The sequence below is a fragment of the Tetrao urogallus genome (genome assembly GCF_951394365.1).
Source record: "Tetrao urogallus genome assembly, chromosome: 20".
NCBI lineage: Eukaryota > Metazoa > Chordata > Aves > Galliformes > Phasianidae > Tetrao > Tetrao urogallus.
The window spans coordinates 9,297,164-9,319,049 of record NC_136833.1 but is presented as its reverse complement, the minus strand read 5'-3'; the positions used below and the strand labels follow the sequence as shown (position 1 = coordinate 9,319,049).

At 43.8% G+C, this 21,886-nt stretch overlaps 1 protein-coding gene across 3 annotated transcripts in view; it reads left to right on the top strand.

Annotated features, from left to right (window-relative positions):
- Positions 1-8,070: 8,070 nt before the first annotated feature.
- The window catches only part of NF1 (neurofibromin 1), a gene marked incomplete at both ends in the record, with an annotated part of 75,522 nt that continues 61,706 nt past the window's right edge, over positions 8,071-21,886 (top strand). For all 3 annotated transcript variants that reach the window (XM_079544993.1, XM_079544992.1, XM_079544991.1), the window contains 8 exons: positions 8,071-8,130; positions 14,769-14,912; positions 16,230-16,313; positions 18,441-18,631; positions 20,112-20,218; positions 20,500-20,567; positions 20,798-20,873; positions 21,457-21,614. In XM_079544993.1, the coding sequence (XP_079401119.1) occupies positions 8,071-8,130; positions 14,769-14,912; positions 16,230-16,313; positions 18,441-18,631; positions 20,112-20,218; positions 20,500-20,567; positions 20,798-20,873; positions 21,457-21,614 (888 nt within the window). The remainder of the gene's footprint in view (positions 8,131-14,768; positions 14,913-16,229; positions 16,314-18,440; positions 18,632-20,111; positions 20,219-20,499; positions 20,568-20,797; positions 20,874-21,456; positions 21,615-21,886) is intronic.

Genomic DNA, 21,886 nt, shown 5'->3' with positions numbered 1-21,886 from the left:
GGGGAAAAAGTGCACAGATGGAATATCAGAGAGATGAGATTGTGGTTTTTTCTCAGCATTCTCTTGGTCTCTTAGGGATTGTATCATTTTTAGACCACATCTTGTTGTTACAATAAATAGAGCAGATGGCTTTTCTGCGTGTAGTGAACTGGACGCTTTCACCATGGATAGCTTCACAGAACTCCGGGTTTATTCACTTTAGCTTTTGAATTATTCCTTCTTTGTACACTGGCCCTGGATGTTGCACCTTGTGAGGGAGTGCTTTCAGGAACATCTGCGCTAAATTTACCCACTGAAGTGACGAGAGCTGTTATCTCAGACGGCTGAAGGTCAGGGGGAGAGGTGTGAACTTGAACTGCCCTAAGCCATGACAGTGGAAGAGGGTCCCTGTACTGCAGACAGAGCAAGGCAGTCTCCGTTGGGTCTGCACCTGATATACGCCAACACAACCTCAGCCATCTCTGACCTCTGCTGCGCAGCAGTTTGCCCTCTTTTTCTCACAGACCTTTCAGACAGTGTGCTGGCTTTCTGTGCCTGGTTGCTTTCTCTGTGGTTGACTTCTGTAGCCTCAGAGCTCGAAGGCTCCTTGCAGATGAAGTCTTCTTGCAGAGGAGCACAGTGCTGTGCTCTCCTGGTGGATTTGCAGCGACTTTCTGTTCCAGTGCGCAGGGGAAAATGTTACTGAGCACTTTTCCATTCTTTTGGCTTAAATTCCTGCACTCTGGTCTGCAGTTACATGTGATTGTTTACAGGTGCAAAACACTGAGTCTGTCATTATAACCAGGGTTATAAACATTGTTCTAATTATTTCATTAAAATTGAATAGATAGAAGACCTTCCGGCCAAAGCATGGGATGCAGTCAGAATACTCCCCGACATTGCTACATGCTTCCCAGGTGAATGTGGGCAACTCACAAAGAGCAGCCTTAAAGCAAACTTAAATAAAACCGCCCAGTTGGGGAGCAGTAGCAGAATGCTTTCAGATAAGGATACAAACTCTTAAGAGAATGCAAAATACTGTGTTTGAATACTGACTTATTTTGTGATGAGGAATGGGCCCAAAGGGGCCAGGGTTGGGAAGCTGATGTGAGACCAGAGGAATGCCAAGCAGTCATGTAGCAGTCGAAATAAGGGCTGTGTCCCGGCTGGCTGTGAGTGTGATAATGAGATAACAGGGAATATTCTGAATGGTGCCAGTTCCAAACACGTTTGTGTAGATACAAAAAAGCATCACTTCTTAAAAAATAAAAACTGATCTGGGAGAAAAGCATACAGTTATTCATGCTGACCTAAATTGTAATCAGCAATAAACTGCTGAACATGTTTACAACAAGAATATTTTTTGCTTTTGATGAAGTCTGTGTTCTGGCACTGGATGAGCAGGATTGTGCAAGCAGAGGGAAAATCAATCACATGAAGGGTGTCCTTGTCAAATCCAATACATTTTCCATAAATTAAATTTGTAGAAAGCAAGTTGAATTTAATAGGAAAAATGAAACAATTGAATACCTACATTTTGCGAAGCAGATCGATAAATTAATAAGAGCAGAAAAAGTCAGCATAGTGGGGAATGATAAGGTTGTGTCTGACAGCTTCTGCCTGGAAATGAAGCAGGCTGCATTCCTGCTGCAGTTGAGTTGGGAAAGAGCAGGTTGCTCACTGATAAAGTATGTTTGCTCATAGACCAGAGGTGAGCCGGAGCTGGTAGGGATCTGAGCATGGAAATGTTGGGCTGGATTGTGTCCAGGCCTGTTGCTGCAGGAAATGTGCAGAGGGTTACGGGAAGGGTGAAGTCTGGGGGAAATGGAGGCTCTCTGCCGCTGGAGGTTGGACAAGAGAATTTCTTAAAATCTCTCCTGGCTCCCATTTTTGATGGCCTGTTAAAAATGATTGGAAATAGGTACAAGGAGAAAAGGAGAAATGGAAATAAGCCTATCTACAGTGCAGCCTCTTAGATTATGGAATGCATGCCTGTGTTTGCTCAGTGTGAGGACAGATACTTAGGCAAACAAAAGCAGCATTTGTTTTGAAGCAATGTGTATACCTCTCTGCTTTTAGGGAAATTCCCACAAACACATCTGCAGATCAGAGTGCAGGATATCACCAGGCGGGCACATTCAGAATAATGCATGTGATGTGAGCTGACAGTTTAGCTGGATCTGTACAGATCTGAGCACTGGCCTGCAGTTTGCAATGACTGAGTAAAACAGTCCAGGAAACAAAAGCAGATATATATATATATATATATGTACACACAGACAGCTCCTATTGCAGGTGGAGCTGTAGCTATGTAGAAGGGCCCTAAGTGAGCACAGCTCATTGCTGAAATTAGAGGAATAAACCAGAGAGGTGCAGGCACATTTATGCTTTGTAGCTGCCTCCATGCTGGAGGTTTCGTTTCATCGCGTTTGGTTCTGAGCAGACCTGCATGCAGAGGCACCAGCACGGCTGTTGTAATTTGCTTCCTGCATTGCTTTTTTCTCCACCTGGGATCAGCCAGATGCGGTCACGTCAGTGAGTCTGATGGCTTTTAGGGGAAGGTCCCGCTCTCTGCATTAATGTAATTGCAGGTTATTTGTGTAATTCCTTCCACATCTTACTTCCTGAAGGCCTGGCACAGAAGTCTGGTTTTGTAATCTGAGTACTGAAGAGTGACTGGATGTAATTATGTGCTCCATTATTCCAGCAGCTCCATAGCACAGAAAGTAAAAGCTGAGTGTTGCCATTAGTACTGAAAACCCACAAGTTAACATGTGATAAGTATCTCATGCAAGCAGCATAGCGGGCAGTCTGTACTTCACCTTTACTAGTAACTGCTTTGTACTGTCTGTTTCCCAAAGGAGACTGATGAGATTTCTTGTTACATGTTCATTACGTCTCCCTGAAGTCACAAATTGTATAGAAAATGCATAGTAACAAAGTTGTGACATAGCAGTGGGTTCCTCAGTGAGACAAAGCAGGATTTGGGGAGCGTAATTTACCTTTTCCCAGATGCCATTTGGGTGACCACACACGGGGAGATGAGGTGTACGTGCTCAGACCTGCAGATGGATCTACTGCTGCAGAGCACATTAATTGCAGCTGAACCTTTCATCTCAGCAGCTGTTTGCTGCTACCTCTGGTGCTGTGCGTGCCTGGCCGCCAGGGTTTTGGTGGGAAAGGTTGCTGTTAAATAAAGACACAAGAAAGGGAGGTTTTTTTGCAAGACCTGTAGTTTAAGTCTCTATCCTGACATGAGCAGGAAATACATGTGTGTCCTGATTTAGTGACACTATGTCAGAAATACGCTGTGTAGAATTTAGGTTGTAAGTTCTGCTCTTCAGTCACGCATGCTGTGCTCCGATGGTCCAAGCGCCTCGTTCTCGCCAAACAGAAGATGGCAGCATTAAAGATGTAATGCTGTGGCATCGCGTGATGAGGCTTTGTCGTGCACTGAGAAACGTCACGCGGTGTAAACATCCTCTGTCATCAGGCTCAGTTTACAGTGCAATTAGAAGGCTGATAGCGTCCTGCTAGGCAGTTTTAACCCAGGGCATTTGGACACCAGTGACAAAGGTGGGACAGGGCTGCACTCACTCCAGAAAAGTAAAGTTTCCTGGTGCAGTCAAGTAATAAGATAATGCGAGAGTCGATCTTGATGATAGTTGTAAATAAAAGTGGGTAAACTCTCTTTTTGTGCTGTGTTATCCAAATTAGAAGCTACTAATTAGTGTTTATCCTCACTTAAACTGCTGATCAGCAAGGTTATGTTCTCCTAGAGACATTTAAGCTGTTCTCTGAGGTTCTGATGAGCTGGAGTTCGCTCGCAGGGTGGGCATGGGCACTGCTCAGGGCTGTGCTGCTGCCTTGCTGTGACAACAAAGTTAGTCAGACCGCTCCCTGGGCTCTGTTTGCCCTTTTGACTTTTACATGTTTATCAGTTAAGGCTGCAAAGAAGGGGTTTCATTTTAATCTGTATTTGTGCAGCACCTTACATAGAGGATCTGGGTTTTAGGAGCAAAGAGCATGCAGTACAGTGCAGAGCAGCTACCATGGTGTGAGGGTGATAAAGCTGTCATGTGGAGGCTGAGGAGACACTGACACTGGTGCCCATCTTACGTCTGTGCAGCTTATGATCTTAAACTGCAACTGGAATCTCTCCAGTGCTGGGCTGGCAGAGCCCCAGCTCCACTGCACCCCATCAGTGCCCTGTTGGTCTGGATTTGGAGCCATGCCAGCGTGACTGAGTCAATAAATGGTGTAAGAACTTCAGTGTGTCAGTGAATGTTCTGGCAAAGGCAATAGCTGCAGTGCTGTACAGGTGCACAGGGCTGTGCAGTATTTTTGCTTTCCAGAATAGCAGTGAGCTTTGGTAGCAGTATAACTATTTCTGTGTATGGGAAGAAGAGATGAGGTGGCCAGGTCCATTCTGCCATTCTAATACACAAAATACCCACAGTTAATTCCCTTACAGAACTAAGCTGAGGGGAACTCACGTGCTTGACAGGTGTAACAGAAAAAAAGCAATTGAGACCTCACCTTTTCTTTTCCTTTCCCTTCTTGCTGAGCTGGGAAGAAGTATTTTTTCCTCTTGCCCTCTCTTTCAGGTTTTTTTTTTTTTTTTTTTTTTTTTTTTTTTTTTTTTGTTATTTTTTTTTAGCCTGCTTTTCCTGTCCTACCACATACTCTCAAAAGAGCTTGGCGTTTTTCCCTGTCCTTTGCAGCTTAGGAATGTTTTCTTCTTGTTTCTCAATTTCTGTTAGTGCTGCAAGTAAGGCAGAAGTGACTTCTGTGTTTCACTGTTGCTTTTAATTCACGTGATGATATTTAGGAAATTTGTGGAGCTGCAGTGCTGCAAGACTGAGTGAAAAAAAAAACACATCTGCAATGTAGGTTAATGAGTGCCCAGCTCTCTGTAGGGTCAGGTCCATGTTGAGGGCTACAGTGGCTACTGGTGGCCAGCAGCACAGGTTTACTGTGTAATACTGTGCTTCAGTTTCAGTTATCCCATGATAACTGGACTATCTGGCGTAAAAATTCTAGTATGAATATTCTGTGTCCAACTTCTGATTTCTCTAAATTATAATCCATTTTTCTGTGATTACCATTAAGATAATTAGTTCATTTGCTTTCTCTCAGATTTAACACATCCTATTGCAGCCAGGGAGAAATTGGAAAGCGCAAAATACAGAAAAAAATCCATGGTTTAATCCAACAGAGATTCTTTGCGTTTCGAAATCTCTGCAGTACATTTCAGATGAGATAATAAGGTGTCATGGAAAGAATACAGAGCCACCATTCGTTTATCAAATGAAAATGAATACGGACTGTTTTCCTACGCTTGGAACTTGGGGGATTTTAGTGGCCTGTAATGCCCTCTAATGGACAAACCTGTTGGAGCAACGTCCTCCTGGGAGGTGAAAGGCAGCATCTCGATGGGGAGAGAACTGGCAGCACTGCCAGACAGGCTGTGCAGCTTTCGTTGGGAGCCTGCCAGCTCTTAGATGAAAACCCGTGTTTGCTGAGTTTGTAGCTTAGAGACATCGTCACTTTTTACCAAAATCTTGGCAGATCCTTTTCTTCCTGCCTTTCTTCCACATTTAACTGAAGTTTGTTTAACAAACTGCACTTAAAAGGAATAGGAAAATATTTTTGCCATTGGCCCCAGAGTTGGCCCATTTCCTCTAGAATGACACCCTCTCCATCAGGAACTGAGCTCAGATGTGACTTACAGGGGAAGACAGATCTGGCCAGGTGTTTTCTCTGCGTGCCTTGGTTTGCTCACCTGATTCCCCATCCTCTCACTTAAGCAAAAAGCAGAAGTGCCGGAATGCCTCCAAGGAAGTGATTCAAGGGGCATTTCTTGACTTAACTAGAATCGTGACTGTCTGGAACTATTCCCACATAGATAGATCCGCAGCTCTTGCTTTGCTGCTTGGCGCTTTAGGTTTTATGAGGCCAAAGCCTGTGCCGAGAGGCGGCAGAGGATGAAGTGGAGACTCTCCTCCTATGCGTGACCCTATCACCACCATCACTTTTGACAGACAGAAAAGGAAATTTTTAGTGAGGAAAAACTATCAACATTCACTTTAAAGCCTGACAAAACAGTGGGGTACTTTTGTGGATGAGTTAGGCTCTAATTTCTTATTTGAGTTTACATACAAGCTTAAGAAAGTGTATTAAACTAAAGTGTCTTAAAAAAAAACCCTTACCAAAATAATCAAGAAGCACCAGAATGCCAAAAGCTGCTGAGAAATGGTACACAACTCAGACTCTATCTGGAGCTAAGGACCTTGCAATGATTTCAAACAATTTGTACCTAGCAGTCATAACTTGCCACGTGTCTGCCTCCTGGAAGACAAAATCATGCTGCTTTTTGTGTGTCCAGCAAAGTCCTACACCAAAATAAACAGTAGAGCTGCTGTGCTTTCTTCTAGGATAGGGATTTTTAGGATAATGTGATTTGGAGCACTTTGCACTGAATCTAGGAAGGAAAGGAAAAAAAAAATAAAAGGAAGCTGAACATTGTGGAAGAGTGATTGTGACCAAATACTGGCTGGAAATTTCCAAAGAGTTTGAGGGAAGCACTGAGGATTTCCAGCATCACCGGCCAGCCTCTGAAACACCCCTCCCCCCTAAGATCTGGGAAGCCTGCAACAAGTCGTGTTTGCTTTTAGGGAACAGATCTGCTTTGGGAAAAACACCCTGAGAAACAGGAAGAAGCACTGTTTGTTTGGTTTAGTTGATTCTGAGGGGAAGAAGTCTTTTTCTACTGAAGTCGAGAGTTCCCAAGATGCCTCCGTCTCAGATAATCTTATCACCCCTAATTTTTTTTGTCTTTTCAAGATATGTTTTTCACGAGTATCAGTCAGCTGAAAACTTTCTGCCCCCCTCCCCTCCGATTAGTTCTTATTATTTTGATTTTGGCAGGGTGCAGAGATCCCTATGAAGATTGTGGCTGAGTTGCCTCAGGTGGATGTCATTCCTTGCTCATTGCTATGGGACACTTTGATACTCAGCAAGGATGCACACAAGTCATGTCGGTTTGATTTGGATATAAATATATATAACAAATACAGCAAAAGTATTTTCTAGAGCATAATTCAACCTTTAGTTTTAAAAATCTTTTTGGGATATGCCGGTGCTGACGGCTGTGATGCAGTCTGATGCAAAGGAATCAATCGCGCGCTTTGTGGCACGCGGCAGTGAGTGATGCAGGACCCGTCGGTGATGGCGGCCCCGTGCCTGGGGGTGAGGCAGCCCGGCTCGGAGCCTCTCCGCCCCCCGCCTCGCTTTGTGCCGTTTGTTGGTTTTGAAAACCTGTTTTGAGATTTTCTTCCGCTTTGGCCAAATGGAAAACAAGACGCTTCTTTGCTTCAGCACCTAGATTTCAGTTTTCATTTTTCAGCCCGTTCACTCCTCGGTTCTTCTCTACACGTTGGCCCATTTTAACTCTCACTCGGGAGGTCCCACCCCAGTTCGTGCATTTATTTGTGCCGCCAGAACCGGCACTGAGTGCCGCCGCCGAACCGCCGGGAGCGAGCGGTGCGCAATGACAGCGTGTGCAGCGAGGGATGGTGCCGTGCCGGGAGCCGTCACTCCGAGATCAGCTGATTCTCTAAAGAACCTTTCTTCGCTCCTCAGAACACTGCCAGCTACGCGCTCCAGCCCGCACCTAACAGCCGAGCAGAAGCACCGACCCGCACAGCCCCTCCGCCCCACGCTGAGGGCGCGGCCGCCAGCGCCCCGCCCTCAGCTCTCTGCCGGCCCGATGCACAGCGCAGGCGCGCTCTGGGCGCAGGCGCGGAGGTTCCGGGGCCGCGCAGGCGCCGCCCGCCGCCGCCGTGTCTCGGCGCTCCCCCTGGCGCGGCGGCCGAGGCGCTGCCGCTCGGGCGGGCGGGGGCGGCCCGGGCTCCCGCTTCCGGTGTGGTGTCATGGCGGGCCCTGCGCGCTGATGGCTGCGGGGAGCTGAGGGTCCAGGAGCGTCAGGGATACGCGGAGCTCCCCTCGCTCCGCTGCTCTGCCGCCGCCGCCCCCCCCCCCCCCCCCGCGGGGATCCGCCCCCCGCCGCGGCCGGGCGGGCGGGGGGACATGGCTGCCCACAAGCCGGTGGAGTGGGTGCAGGCCGTGGTGAACCGCTTCGACGAGCAGGTAGAGGGGGCGGCCCGGGGGGCGGCGGCGCGGGGGTCGGGGGGCCGGGAGTGGACGAACGGCGGGGGAGGGCCTCGGGCCCGGGCCGGGGGGCGGCTGGGGGGAGCGCTGCCCGCCGCCGAGGCCCTTCTGCTCGGCCCCGGCTCTCCCGGCGGCGGTGGAGCGCTGCCCGGCGCCCCTCGTGCGGGTCCGCGGGGCCGGGTGGAGACGTGCCGGGAGCCGAGCGGTGCTCCGGGCCTGGCCTCGGCCTGGGGCAGCATCAGCCGCTGGCCGCGGAGAGCCGGCAGGGCCGAGGTGCCCGCTTCTGCCTCGGCTCCACTCTCACCGCTCCCAGAAACGAGCTCGTCTTTTGTGGATGTCATCGGGGATTCTGAGCTTTCCGCCTTCTTGCTCGCCAGAAAGGAGTAAAACCTCAAAAACGAACGTAAGGAGAGTGGCTGGAGAGCTGCTCAGGCAATTCTGCCTTCTTCCCCGTCGCTTAACGGTGAATGTTGGTGTGAAATTTCACCCCCGGTGCTGGGAGCTAGCTGTTCTGCGGGATGGAGCGGCTCCTCAAGCTGCGGCTGTGACGGATATTTGCTTCTGTTTATGAAAGCCAGTGCTGGCAGCTGGGAGAAGGGTTTTCTGAATGGAAGAAGGAGAGATTTGTGGGCCTTGGACTTTGTGTCTCTGATCCACACGAAGAAACCGCTTACTGGGATTAGGTGGCGTGACTTCCCAGCGAGGCTAAGCCTGCTGCTTAAGCTTGGCGTTTTTACTCCCAGGATGCTTTCCTGACGCGTAAGTGGGAGCTGGGTTGAGTCTCAGTGGTCGGTTTCTGTTGTGTCTCATTTGGCTGTGCCATGAGCGCATCCCTCGTGGCGCCAAAGGCATTTCTCTGAGGGCTCAGCCCAGCACTGGGCCAAAGCATGGGGCTGGCTCCGAGCCCTGGGTTTTGTTCACCTGCCTGAGCCATGTGTCCCTGATGGTGACTCTTGGCTTTGGACAACCTGCGGGGAGATGGCAGCTGAGCTGCGTGGAAGTAAGCTGCTCTGTTTTACATTTATGTCAAAACTGCTCTGAATGAAATTTATTTAAGGAAAAAAAGTTTTGCCTATTGACTTTAAAATGATACAGATTTTTCATGTATGTTTTAGGCACAGTAGTTGCTTGGCCAATGTATCCCCCCACACACCGCCTTATCTGGAATCATAGATCATTTTCTCCATAGGCTTTAAAGGCACGGTACTGATTATTTTCCCAGTATTGCTAGAATATGTTTTTGTGTACTGGTGTTAAAAGACCCAAGGCTTTGTCGTTTGCTTTGTTATGTATATTGTGGAACCGGGCTTTCCAACATCTGTTAAGAGTTAAGAACTTGAGCTTTTTAAACAGAAGTATTTTTCTGCACATTTTATGGAATAATTGCAGAAAGGTATGTGGGAGGAATCCTCTCCTGACAGGAAGGAAGCTGCTCTGGTTTTTGAGATGCTATAATATTGGAGTTGCAGGGACAGTCTACATCGAATGCAGTTTTGACTGTAGTGGTCGTTGGTATTGATGATGGGCTCTATTTGCAATGTTTTAATCAGTTTATTGAGTGCTTCTCTTTAACCAGTGCGATTTTTTTTTTTTTTTTTTTTTTTTAGCGCTGTGTCAGCTGGCGAATGAAGCAGTGAGACAAACATGAGATATTAATGCCTACTTTTAATCAGAAGTTTTCACATTCATTAATCTCAGCTCAGGGGTCTCAATTTGGTTTCCTTTTAACGTGTAGTTTCCTCTGCATTGCCTCGCCTGGCAGTGATCTTCAGGGTGGAAAAGTGTCCGTTCTCAAAAGAATCCTCAAAGGGCAGCTTGCTGCTGCTAAGTGAATTCTGAGTCGGTGGTGGTTCTTCCATGCTTCTTGTAGCTGCTTACCTCTGTGTCATTACTGGGTAACCACGTGCTTGTTAAGCTATCGACTTGTTGTGTCTTTGATCGCTCATTTGAAAATTAAGGTTGTAGTTAATCAAAATGTGCTGAATATAGCGCGTGTCGTTTTAGTGATGATGATGCATTTTTGAGCCTTTGCATTCTGTGTCTGCCCTGCTGCATGCAGGACCTTTTGATTCAGCATTGAGGGAGCCAGGATGCCGTCTGATGTTATCGTCCTATTTGAGTGGGGAAGGGGAGTTGTGTTTGTTTTGAGTTGAGAGTTGTTCTGTTTTGTTTTCTACAGGGGAGAGGACAAATGTTTTCAAGGTTCATTCCATCTTTCACAGAGAAAGAAAATGTATCCATCTCTCACCGAAACTTACAGACAATCTTTTCATTCATTTTAAGGCAGATGAACAACAAACTGAGAGAATGCTAATCGTACTGAGAACAACCAAAATCAGTGCAAACCAGTTTGTTCTTGTCTACTCTTGTTTATTGTTATAAGCGATGCTTTAACCAAAATCTGCTTTTGTGTGCGTGATTCTCTGGGCCTGAAATGAATGGCAAGCACAGTTTTATGAATTAACCGAGGGCTGACTGACTGAATGCATTTTTCCAAGCTAGTGCCAGTTTTGCCCATCTACGCTCAATTCTGACACTTCAGCTGCTGCAGCACTCTGTGTTGAGCCACCCTTGAAGACTGCTTGAAGGTTTCAGCTGGTGCAGAAAGAAGCAATTGACTGTACATGTGAGATTAGATCCCATTTCTTGTACATTGCATTCAGAATCAATTAAGGTGTTCATATATAGTAGTTATGAATACATTTTTCAAAACTTTCAGTGGTCTGGATGGAATTAGAGTGCTGTAGCACCAAGAGGCTGGGCTGTGTTTTAGTGAAGTTCTCTTATTTCAGATGTATCCAGGAATTTGCAAAATAAAACGGTCCCTTTTCTCCTTTGGAAGTGTTCACGTTCAATTTTATGTACTGCAATTTTATAGTGTTTTTTAATGTGTTACAACTGAAGTCATGGGAAGGCTGATGCAGTGGTGAAATCACAGAAATGGCTCTTCTACACTTAGCAAAGAAACCTCAGTGCCTAACCCAGTTAAATCTAGGCTGTTTTAAAGACTGTCAGATAGAATGAAAATATTAATCCAGTATAAACGTGTGGCAACTTAAACCATTATGACATACTGTAACGGAAGAAGCCCCTTATGGTTTAGGTTTTGGTTTAGTCTCCCCATGAGTAGTTTGAGATATGATTATTTCCAGTTAAGAAAGCTTGTATAAAAACTGAATGCCATTAGGAATGTTCCCCTAACTTTCATTAAAAGGCATTGTGTTAAAGCAGATCTTCCCTCCTCCTGTTGCTTCTCTCTGTGGCATTTGACATCTGTACAGAATTGCAGACCCAAAGAGGTGCTCGCTGCAAGCACTGGCTTTGTGTTCTTCATTCTTTTTCGTCTGAGTTTGTTAAGAAACCACTAGTAGTGATAAGTTTGTATTTTAAGGAATTCCAAAGTACTTTGTGTAAGTTCCGAGGGCTCTGGTGCTCAGGCTCAGCACAGTCCTTTGCTACAAGGAGGACCAGGCTGTGCAGAAGGTGAATTTTTTTTGTGTGCAACTAGTCTGAAAAAAAATTTCAGAGGAGCTGAGAAGCAAAGCAGGCTTCTGGGCTGGAGCACAGAGGTGCTATTTCCATATGTCTCCCTAACATAAACCTGAAGCAGCTTTGCTCTTACTTTCCGAACCAGTGTATGTAAAGTATTTCTACAGAGCTGCTGTTCTGCGTGCAGATGTGACCTGCAGAACAGACACAGGAATGGTCCACGGGCAGCAGGTGTTACTGAGTCCATTCATCAGCTGATGAAAAGCAGCAGGATGGTTTGATGATCATTCCTTGCTGAAGTAGGGAAATAGGCGTTTGTTGATGGTACCAACCTTTAGGTAACTGTTTGAAAATGTAATTTTGTTACTATTTTTTTTTTTTTAAGGGCAATGTCTGTAATCTATTTTCAAAGTTCCCTGTTCTTCAGAAGGCTGAGTTATGAGGCACTTCCACTGAATTAAGGCTGTCAGAAGGTGGTGCAGTGCGTGTTTATAGTTTCACAGGGAGATACCTGTTGATCCTTAACTGGTGATGCTGAGGAAGTAGTGGTGCTGTGTGTATTTTCAGTCTGTGATACAGCTGTGTATTACAGCCTAATGAAAAAGTTCCAATAAACTGTTTGAAATGGAAGATGTAGGTATATTTTTATGCTGTTAAGAATGACACTGGAGATTTTTGTTCAGGATAGGTTTGTTATTTGCTCCTGATTGGCTTTTCTAGTGTCAGCAGTACTGGGAGCACAAGATTGCTGCTGTCCTGGATTCAGGACGCACAGGGGCTTGTACTCTTACTGCAACTGTCAGGCTCAGTATTTAATGGCTTTTCCTCAGCTGTGGCAGCAAGATTCTGTTTCAGCTCATCTTAAAATATTTAGAACATGATAGCTGGAAATATTCCAGATTCAGTCTGTGTATTTTTTTTTCTTTGCCAGCTTCAAGAAGGAAGGCCAATCGTGGACCAAAATGCCATTGTTCCCTGTCCTTTTTAGATGGTTTGATACCTAAACCTGGCTTAGTCCAACTGATAAGAGGGAGGGAGGTTTATCACAGCACACCTCTGCGTGGGCTGTGCGTCCCAGTGTGCTTCACGAGGCTGCTGACCATTGCTTCCTATTTTGCTGGTGAGAGCAGTTGGATGAGAGCACAGTGACCATCCCTGTGCCCACCTGCGACGAGTTCAACGTGATGCCTGTGTTCATGCTTGGAAACTCCTGTTATACAGCAGTCTCGTGCTTTATTTTCTGATTCAAACAAAGGCTGTGCAGGTAATCCATTTTCGGTCTGTATTTTTCCTAAAATAAAACTTAAAGTAAAGGTTCAACTTTTTCTGTAAGGTTTAGATTGGATTTTGGTGGAGAGGCTGAGCAATTTCTAGTTGGTCGCTCAGCACTGCGTTTCATCTGGGTGCAGAGTGCTCCGGCTTGTCAGAAAGCACAAAGGAAATAGCTGAGGAATCTAAAAAAAATTCAGTGCTAATATTTCCTTTTAATGTAGCTTCCTTTTTCAGAAGGCAGTATAAAAAGCAGCTTTACTTCTAGGTGACCTTGCTGCAGTGGCTGTTGTGGCAGGAAGCTCCAGAAGCGTGTAACGCAATGTTTCCATTGCATGGCAGCACAGGAGCTGGGTCTGACGCTTGGAGAGGCACTTCTGAGCGTTCTGTCACTGGTGGTATTGAGCCTTTCTGCCGTTGTCAGCACAGACTTCAGAATTCCGATAAAAGTACGAGTAACGTTGAAATTTTTAATTAAATGTATCTATCTTCTGCTAACGACTTCCGAAAATACATTGTAAAAATAACATCTAGCAATGAAAACAAAGCCTGAGTCAGAAATGCTTTGATGCGCCTTTTCCAGCTCTGAAATGAGCGCTGAATCGCGCCGCGCCGCTTGAAAGCGCCGCGCTGTGAGAGCGGCCGCGCCGTAGGGCGGCGATGCGCGCGGCCCCGTGGCTGGCGGCGATGCTGGCCGAGCGCTCGGGGATCCCGGAGCCGCCGAGCTGAGGAAGGCGTTCCTCCAGGACCGGCCTGCGCTCGTCTGCTGGCCCTGATGGCATTCGCTGTGCCTGCTGCTGGGATGCGGCGCTGCGGTCGCCTTTGGATTGGGACGGTGGTACCCAAATACCAGTGCTTTGGACTCGGAGTAACCTGCAATTTGTGTGGAGAGGAAATTGCTCTCAGGCATAAAAGCTAGATAGTGTGCTACAGAGGCCTGTTTCCCTACAAATGGGAGAGGCGGGTGTGAATTGGTTGTGTTTAATGACGAGATCAGAACTTGTCAAAAAATATTTCAAGTTTTGGACTCTTCGTTACAGTTCATGCAAAAAAGGTTGTGGCATTCATTTAGAGCTATTGGTCTTTCAGAATATGCCTGTACTGAGAGCTCTGGCCAGAATTAAATCTAGCAGTGGCATTTGATTCAAGTTGCTGTGGATAGGGAGTTCCTGAGTCACACTTAGAAATACAAGTGACACACGTGATCTATGGAAAGGGACAGCAATACCGATTACTTTTTTGGTTCCCTTTTTGGTTACTTTGTAAAAATCCTCATTAAAATGAATTTTTACAACTTACTGCTTTTCACATTGCTGTGTGATGTTTTGAAACTGACTGACTTGGAGAAGCAGAGGGCAGTGGCTGCGTGCTTGGGGAGTGGCTGCTTTGTGACCCTGGAGAAGTTTGGGTACGGCATGAGGGGTGTTCTCAGGTGTTTTTTTCAGTCACTCTGAATCTTATAATTCTGGAGAAGCTGCACTTCAGTCGAGTTGTCAGTGCGGGATGTTGAAGGGGCTGACGTGGGGCTCCCGGTCCTTCAGGCGTGCCTGTGGCTGAGGCTCACATTGGAGGCTCCTCCTGGGCAGCCCTGAGTTCCAGGCAGGGGTTACTCAGAACTGCCCTGGTCTCCTTGCAGTTCGCACCCCTGTGCACCTTTGCCTTCATCTCCTCTTGTTTCAGCTTGCTGGTATTACTGCTGTGAAGACATCTCTAGTAGCAAGAGAAAGTGAAATAATCCATTTGTTTGTTGCTGTCTTATAGAATGTGTTTCGAGGTTGTTCCTGGTGTCTTATTTAATTCATCTCTAGTAATGAAAATTTCAGTGCAAGAAAGCTCACACGACTTATCTCTCTTTGTAGCTTCCCATAAAGGCCAGCCAGCAGAATACCCACACCAAAGTCAGCACAGAGCACAACAAGGAGTGTCTCATCAACATTTCCAAGTACAAGTTCTCTCTGGTCATCAGTGGTCTCACTAATATCTTAAAAAATGTTAATAACATGGTGAGTTCTCTCATTTTAGATTGCTGGATGATTCTCAATATGATTTTTAATTATTCACATTGCACAATGTCTGCAAAGAGACACTGAAGCTCAGTCAATGTTGGTCGCTTTTTACTCCTACGTATTTTCTTGCTATATGATCACATTCACCAACAGCACTGTTTTACAAATCAAGATGGGGAGATGGCTATGGCAGCAGAGAAGTTAAGGGAGGAGGGTGGTTAAGGGAAATCCTTTGTTATTCATGGGAAGGGGTCTGTAGCTGGGAGGGTTGTAGGCAGCCAAGGGAGCAGTCATCTGGGCCTCTGAGCAGTGTTGAGGTACTGGCTGTGCAAGCTGGGGGGATGCACCACTTGTTGGGAGATGAGGACGATGCTTTCTGTTGCCTGGAAAGGTGCTGCAGGTGGCTGGGGGAGCAGTGCTTGCAGCCTTTTTAGATGAAGAATGCAGCAGAGCTAAAAATGTTAATTAAAAAATCTATGTTTGCTTTTCACTGAGGAACAGAACTGTTTTTTTTTTCCTCTGTTCAGTGGAGTAAGTTACTGTGCAAATCAGCATTATTTGTAAAGGTATTAAGAAAAAGGGTTTGCACTCTGCCAGAAGTTGCAATTAGTTTTGAGCCAACCTCTTGAGCAGTGTGAGATGTTTGAGAGGAACCTCCTTTGGACAGCTGTAAGTTGGCTGTGGACTCAGGCAGTAGTACTGATACAGTTCTGGCTAAATCTTTTCTGCGTTGTTTTGCTGTCTTTGTATTGTTGGAACCAGCCAGTACCAGCAAAACAATTGGGTGATAGCTTAAGTGCTGGATGGATCTCTACCTCCATCCTGTTTCTAAAGCGTGGCATCCTTTTGGAGAGTCTCATGTTTCTTGCTGTGGTCTGTGATAAATTTAGCAGCACTTGAATAAGCTTGTAGGTATAGATTTGTTGCAACATCATTTCTGTTAAGTGAGATGTTGGCAATGAAATACATAATTGGAAAAGAGTCAGCAGTAATTGGTACCAGAATAGTTTCTGAAAAGGTGTAACCTTCATTTCTGAATAGTTTACCGGTCTGATGAAGGCAGGGGGCTGCAGTGCACCTCCACTCTTATTCTGCAGTAACTGCTTATTCCTTGTTGGATTTGGCCCTGCAGGCAGTACAGAGATATTTCTTCAGCAACAGGGTTTTAATTCTTTTTTTTGGACTAGCTATGTTTCTGAACTTAACTTTAGAGCAGTAAAGGAGCCATAATTTTCTATGCAACTCTGCAGCATTACTTTAATGTGTTACAAGTCAAATTTGTGCCACCCAGATCCATATCCTTTCTTCTTCCAGAGAATATTTGGAGAAACTGCTGAAAAGAACTTATATCTATCTCAACTGATTATCTTGGATACACTGGAAAAATGTCTAGCAGGGGTGAGTATACTTGCATGAGCATGGTATCAGATGAGTTAAGAGAATAAGTCAAATGCCTGTCTGTCAGTTATTACTGGTACAAAACATAAAACTTAGCTCATTTGGAGCAAAGTAGTATTAATGCTATTTTAAAAAGAGCAGAATTTTACATATATGAACGTTATTTACATAATTGATGAATTAAGTATTTGTGGGCTGTGTTTTCCTGCCTAGAATTAACGATAGTGACTTTAGTAATAGTGATCAGAAGTATTTTTCCATTTATATAGATTCAGGCAAACCGATGAACTTGGCCTTTTCAGTGCTCAGCTGATTGTCTGGAGTTATAAATAACGAGTTTCATGTAATAATTTGTTAGAAAATTTCAGACATCTGTATTCTGTGAGGCAGATGTGAGCTGGGGTAAGAAGGGGCACTCAGGTAAAGAATTAGACTTGGTTATCTAGCTTAGCTAGATTGCTGTAAACTTTGAATGCATGTGGCATATTCCACTTAAAGTCTCTTGTGAGTTTCATTTAGTAAAGTAATTTTATTTCAGCTTTGTGTAATTGCATTTACAGTAGAAACTTTGCCATCGCTACTCTAAAACTTGCTTTTGCAGGTGCTTCCTAGTTTACATTAGTTAACTCTGTTCAAACTTCCACTGGGAGTCCCGTCCTGAGGCTTCCAGTCAGAGCTGTGCTGAAAGGCAGTTTGCTGTTACCTTTGGGATGTTGATGGTTGTACAGCTTACTGTGCTAAACTTTGTAATTCCAGAGCCAAATTTCACTGTGAACAAAATTTGCAAATCTGTGGTTTATTCCTTTAATAAGAAAGGCAATGAAATTCCTTTTTAAAGCTGTGCTCCTGGTTGAATATCATGAAATCACCCAAGCTTCTTGCTGTTTCTCTGTTTTTGAAAGCTTTTTATAAGGTAATAACTACATGGTCACTAGGTTTGTCAAGCACTGTATCTTACAGTAGTAAAACAGTCTCAGTATTTGTGAGTTCATCAGGATTCACAGAAGACCCAGGTAAATGCACTTTGCATAATAAAGTGTGGCTGCAAAAGCTAAAGTAAATACCTCCTTTGGTTCATTTTCCATCTTTCATATGGAGAATCAAAGGAGACCCCATCCCAAAACCTGTTTAATTTCTGAAATTTAATTTCTTTAAAATTTTCTTTTACACATTTTGCTTGAAACATCAGCGTTGTTTTTTTTTCCTGATACACGATGATACTTCAACAGCCTAAAATTATGCTGGATGCTTCTCCCTTTGTCCATTCAAACGAGAGCAAATTGAGCCCATATATGTACAGTAAGACTGAGCCAAAGTTCTATACAAAGAGCGTTGTGTTCTGTGATATCTTCAGACTTATTTCTTGCTCACTGTTCTTGCTCAATGTTTCATCAAGTTCTCATGGCAACAGAGCTCAGGTCAACAAAGTGGGAGTCTCTGAAACTTCCCAATTCCCTATGGTAAATTCATTGGTAGAATTTTAGAAAGCTTTAATGCTGACCCTTCTGTTAAAACTTGTTCTTACTAGAGCAAAGTTTCACTTCAAATTCTTCAGCAAATAGTTTCCTTATGTCTCATACTGTACAAACTGGCAAAAATTGAAATTTTCTTTTACAGGAAAGTTGAGGCATTTTTTGACTCTCATAGAGCCATTCCAGGGAAGAGGAACAGAGAAGCACCTCTTTTTCAGTTCATTTAAAAAAAGATTTGCTGTTTGAAGTATAGGGGTCAGAATACTAACCAAAGGGAGGTAGGGGTGAGTCTGTGCCCTTTGTGCCACTATTCTAAGCCAAGACAGTGCTTGACATAAGTTGGCAGAGAACATTACTCAGGTAATATATTTTACTTCAGAAACGAATTTGGTGTTTTGCTTGATGGCATTGGTCAACTTCACGTCCTACATATTTTGGAGACTAATTCAGAACTGTAACGTGGTTTGAATGGTGCAGATTGTTGTTCAAACGGGAAGAATCCTTTTCTGCATAGCTTGTCGTGTGGTCAGTGGTAGCATGCAAGTGGAATTTGAAATCCAGATTCAGGTCCTGTGCTACTAGTGGCAGATGCTCCATTCTTTGCCTTCGAACCTAGAAAATTGAATATCACGAAGTGCCAAATGTTTAATTTTAGCAACCGAAGGACACGATGCGACTGGACGAGACTATGCTGGTAAAACAGTTGCTGCCAGAAATCTGCCACTTCATCCACACTTACCGTGAAGGGAACCAGCATGCAGCTGAACTGCGCAATTCTGCCTCTGGGGTTCTTTTTTCTCTTAGCTGCAATAACTTCAATGCTGTGTTCAGCCGCATTTCCACCAGGTACGTGTTTTAGTAGCTTGACTCAGCCACTGTATTAGAACACCTGAGAATGAGTGCCTAGAAGATCATTCGTGAGCTGCAGTCCTTCATTTTTGAAAAACTTTTACTGCTTAAGTGGTATTTAGAGAAATTTCCTCTGCCAGTCAAAGTTTTACTTGACTTTAGGGTTAGAAAAGGTACCTGTTCCATATCTGTTCTGGGTTACTGTCAGCATAATCCTTGAGTTGTGTTTATTGCTCTTTTTTACCTGCTTTTGTAAGTCCAAGTCAAACTTTATTGTAAAATGAAACAGTGATGACTGAGAGAAATGTATTTTGTAGCCTAAAGTTGAATATCTGCTCCTTTTATAGGACATATTTTTCAGCTAAGACTTTCTGACAGTCTTTGGGTTTAATTTGTGAATCCTTATTCACGTGTGTGTAACATGGCTGACTTCTCAAGCTCTAAAATCCTTCCTAGCATCAGTTTGACCGTACTGTAGTGCCTTTGTCCCCTGACCTGTTTTTCTCTTCAGGATGGCTTGCACAGAAATAGTTAAATACTTGACCAATTGTTGCTGATCTCCACAGGGGTCAGCTTGCCGACAGTTAGCATTGCTGATCTTTTGACCTGTGCTTCCTGTTTAGGAATATTTCTAGGCCTTGCACAGCAGCTGGGGGATTTTTGGCATGAAAAGCAGTGCAGTGGGGACCTTCCCATTCCCAGCGTGGGCTGTTAAGTTTCCCTGGTGTTGAAGAAATGAAGAGCTGCTTTTGTGTGCAGTACTAGAAATTGCATTCCTTGTCAAAAACACATCTGTAGTTTTGGAACTAGACATGGCAATCTTTAGTTTGTGAGAACATATGATTTAGTTATTAGTGGCCTGGTATCTGTTGAGATGCTTAGTAAATTATCCAGTACAAAACTGAAAAGGTGCCATTGGATTTAGAACGGTATGATTAAACTTCATCCTGTTCTTTTGCACCAAGTAACAAGGACCTTGTTCAGCTTACTGAGTGTGATTGTAGCTCCCTTCTGTGCTATCACATGGCATCAGTCATTGTTTTACTATAGAGAAGTTAGCTGGGGCAAGACTTGCTGCTAAGGAACAGTAGTCTAAAGGTGTCATGACTCCAAGTGAATAATTTGGATGAAAAGATTTCAAGATTAGAGCTACAAGAGGGGAGATAGCAGAAGTCTTCAGGCAAATCTTGGCTGTAAACAGGCTGTCACCAGCTGATACTGGTGTCTTGTGAGACTTACCACTGGTGTTTTTGGATCTATTCTCAGTATGAGGATTAAACAGGACTTGATTGTAACTCCTAATTTTGCAAAGTCTGCCTTTTATTTCTAAACCTGGATAAGTTTATCTGAGAGGATCATATTAGATGTGGAGATCATTTATTATTCTGCTGCTCTGCAAATGTATAGAATCGTGGGTGTGTGCACATACCTGTCTGATCATCTGAAGGAGAAGTTAATTTACTTTGCATATTTTTAGATTGCAGGAGCTGACTGTTTGTTCAGAAGATAATGCTGATGTTCACGACATTGAGCTTCTACAGTACATCAGTGTGGATTGTTCCAAGCTAAAACGACTCTTGCAAGGTATGATGGGAACCTGTCTGAAATATTTATATCTGAATATGTGTTGTTAGAGATGACACAATGGTATTGATACGTTCAGCTTTTTCTTCTTTAATCCAAATATCCTGCACATTTTTACAAAGTGCTTACAGGTATGCAAGTACCTTTAAAGTATCAGAAAGTGCTTACTTTCTAAAGGCTTCAAAAGTGAGGCTTTGCACCTCACACGTTTTTTATAAACTTTATTTGCTGCTTTTTAGAACTAAGCTTCTCTTTAATGCAGAGATGTTTTACCTTTACAGAGACTGTATTCAAGTTTAAAGCCCTTAAGAAAGTAGCTCAGTTAGCTGTTATCAACAGTCTTGAAAAGGCAAGTATTATTAATTTTCTGTTTCATCGCTTATTTGCTGTTTTTCTTTAACTTAAAAATATGTGCAATTCAGAATTTGATTGTAAAATATGCATTGGTGTTTCCCTTTGTGTCCTGCAAGAAATGCCGAGTTGTTAAAAGTTAACACTGAAATATTTATTTAAATATGTAATTTCAAAAACTATGTTTTTTAAGCTCTGGAACGTAAAGATGTTCTGTGTTACTTGCAGGCATTTTGGAACTGGGTGGAAAACTATCCTGATGAATTCACAAAGCTGTATCAGACTCCACAGACTGATATGGCCGGTGAGACATAACAAATGACACATTGTTCAAAAGTTGGTTTTAACTTTTTCCTATTAAATCATGAGGGGTTTGTGGATATTCTTAGTTGGTTTTGTTTTCCCACAAGGCATCCCCACATTCATTTTGTGTCTTTTTTTTTTTTTTTTTTTTTTTTTCCCTTCTTGTCCATCCTACATGTCAGAACAAATTTCGGTCAGTCTTTTACAGGGCAGGCAAGAATGTGTTTCTGCTTTCTTTCCTGTCTCAACTTTTAAAGGGATTTGTTTTGTGATTCAGAACACAAAGAAATAGACCCCCAGAAGAGATGCAAACTCTTCAGATGTGTATTTTTGTTCTTGATACACAAAAAAAAAACTTGTTGGAAAACATCAGCTCTGTTTATCTTTAATCCAAAAGGATAAAAATTAATATTTTCAGATAAGCCAGAGCTTTAAATGGTTCGCTCGACTTTTATCTTGGGTAGCATGTTTGTGATGTGCAAAGCAGGACTTTTTTTCTGTGTAGGCAGAGATATCATTGCTCTCTTACTCCTGTCTTTTCATAATTAAAAGCAGTATTGAACTTGAGGTTGTATTTTATGCAGATTGTGCAGAGAAGTTGTTTGACTTAGTGGATGGCTTTGCAGAGAGCACAAAACGTAAAGCAGCAGTGTGGCCACTACAAATCATACTCCTGGTCCTGTGTCCAGAGATAATTCAAGATATAGCAAAGGATGTGGTAGAGGAAACTAAGATGAACAAGGTAAGAAAAGAAAATTATCTTAGTTCTGAGTTCTAGGTGATGCTTCTCTTTGCTTATTCTATATTTTATTTTATTACGTCTTTTATACCTCAAGTGTATTAAAATTCCATATATAAATTTCTGCACCCTTTTTGTTCTCAACTGGCATACGTTCTTTCATTGTCAATAATTCATGCAGCTAGTATGTCCTAAATAATGTTATTTCAGAACTTGCATGTTTCCTTAGAGATTTGAATCCCAGTGTTGCAATGCCCTTGTTTCCACCACACAGC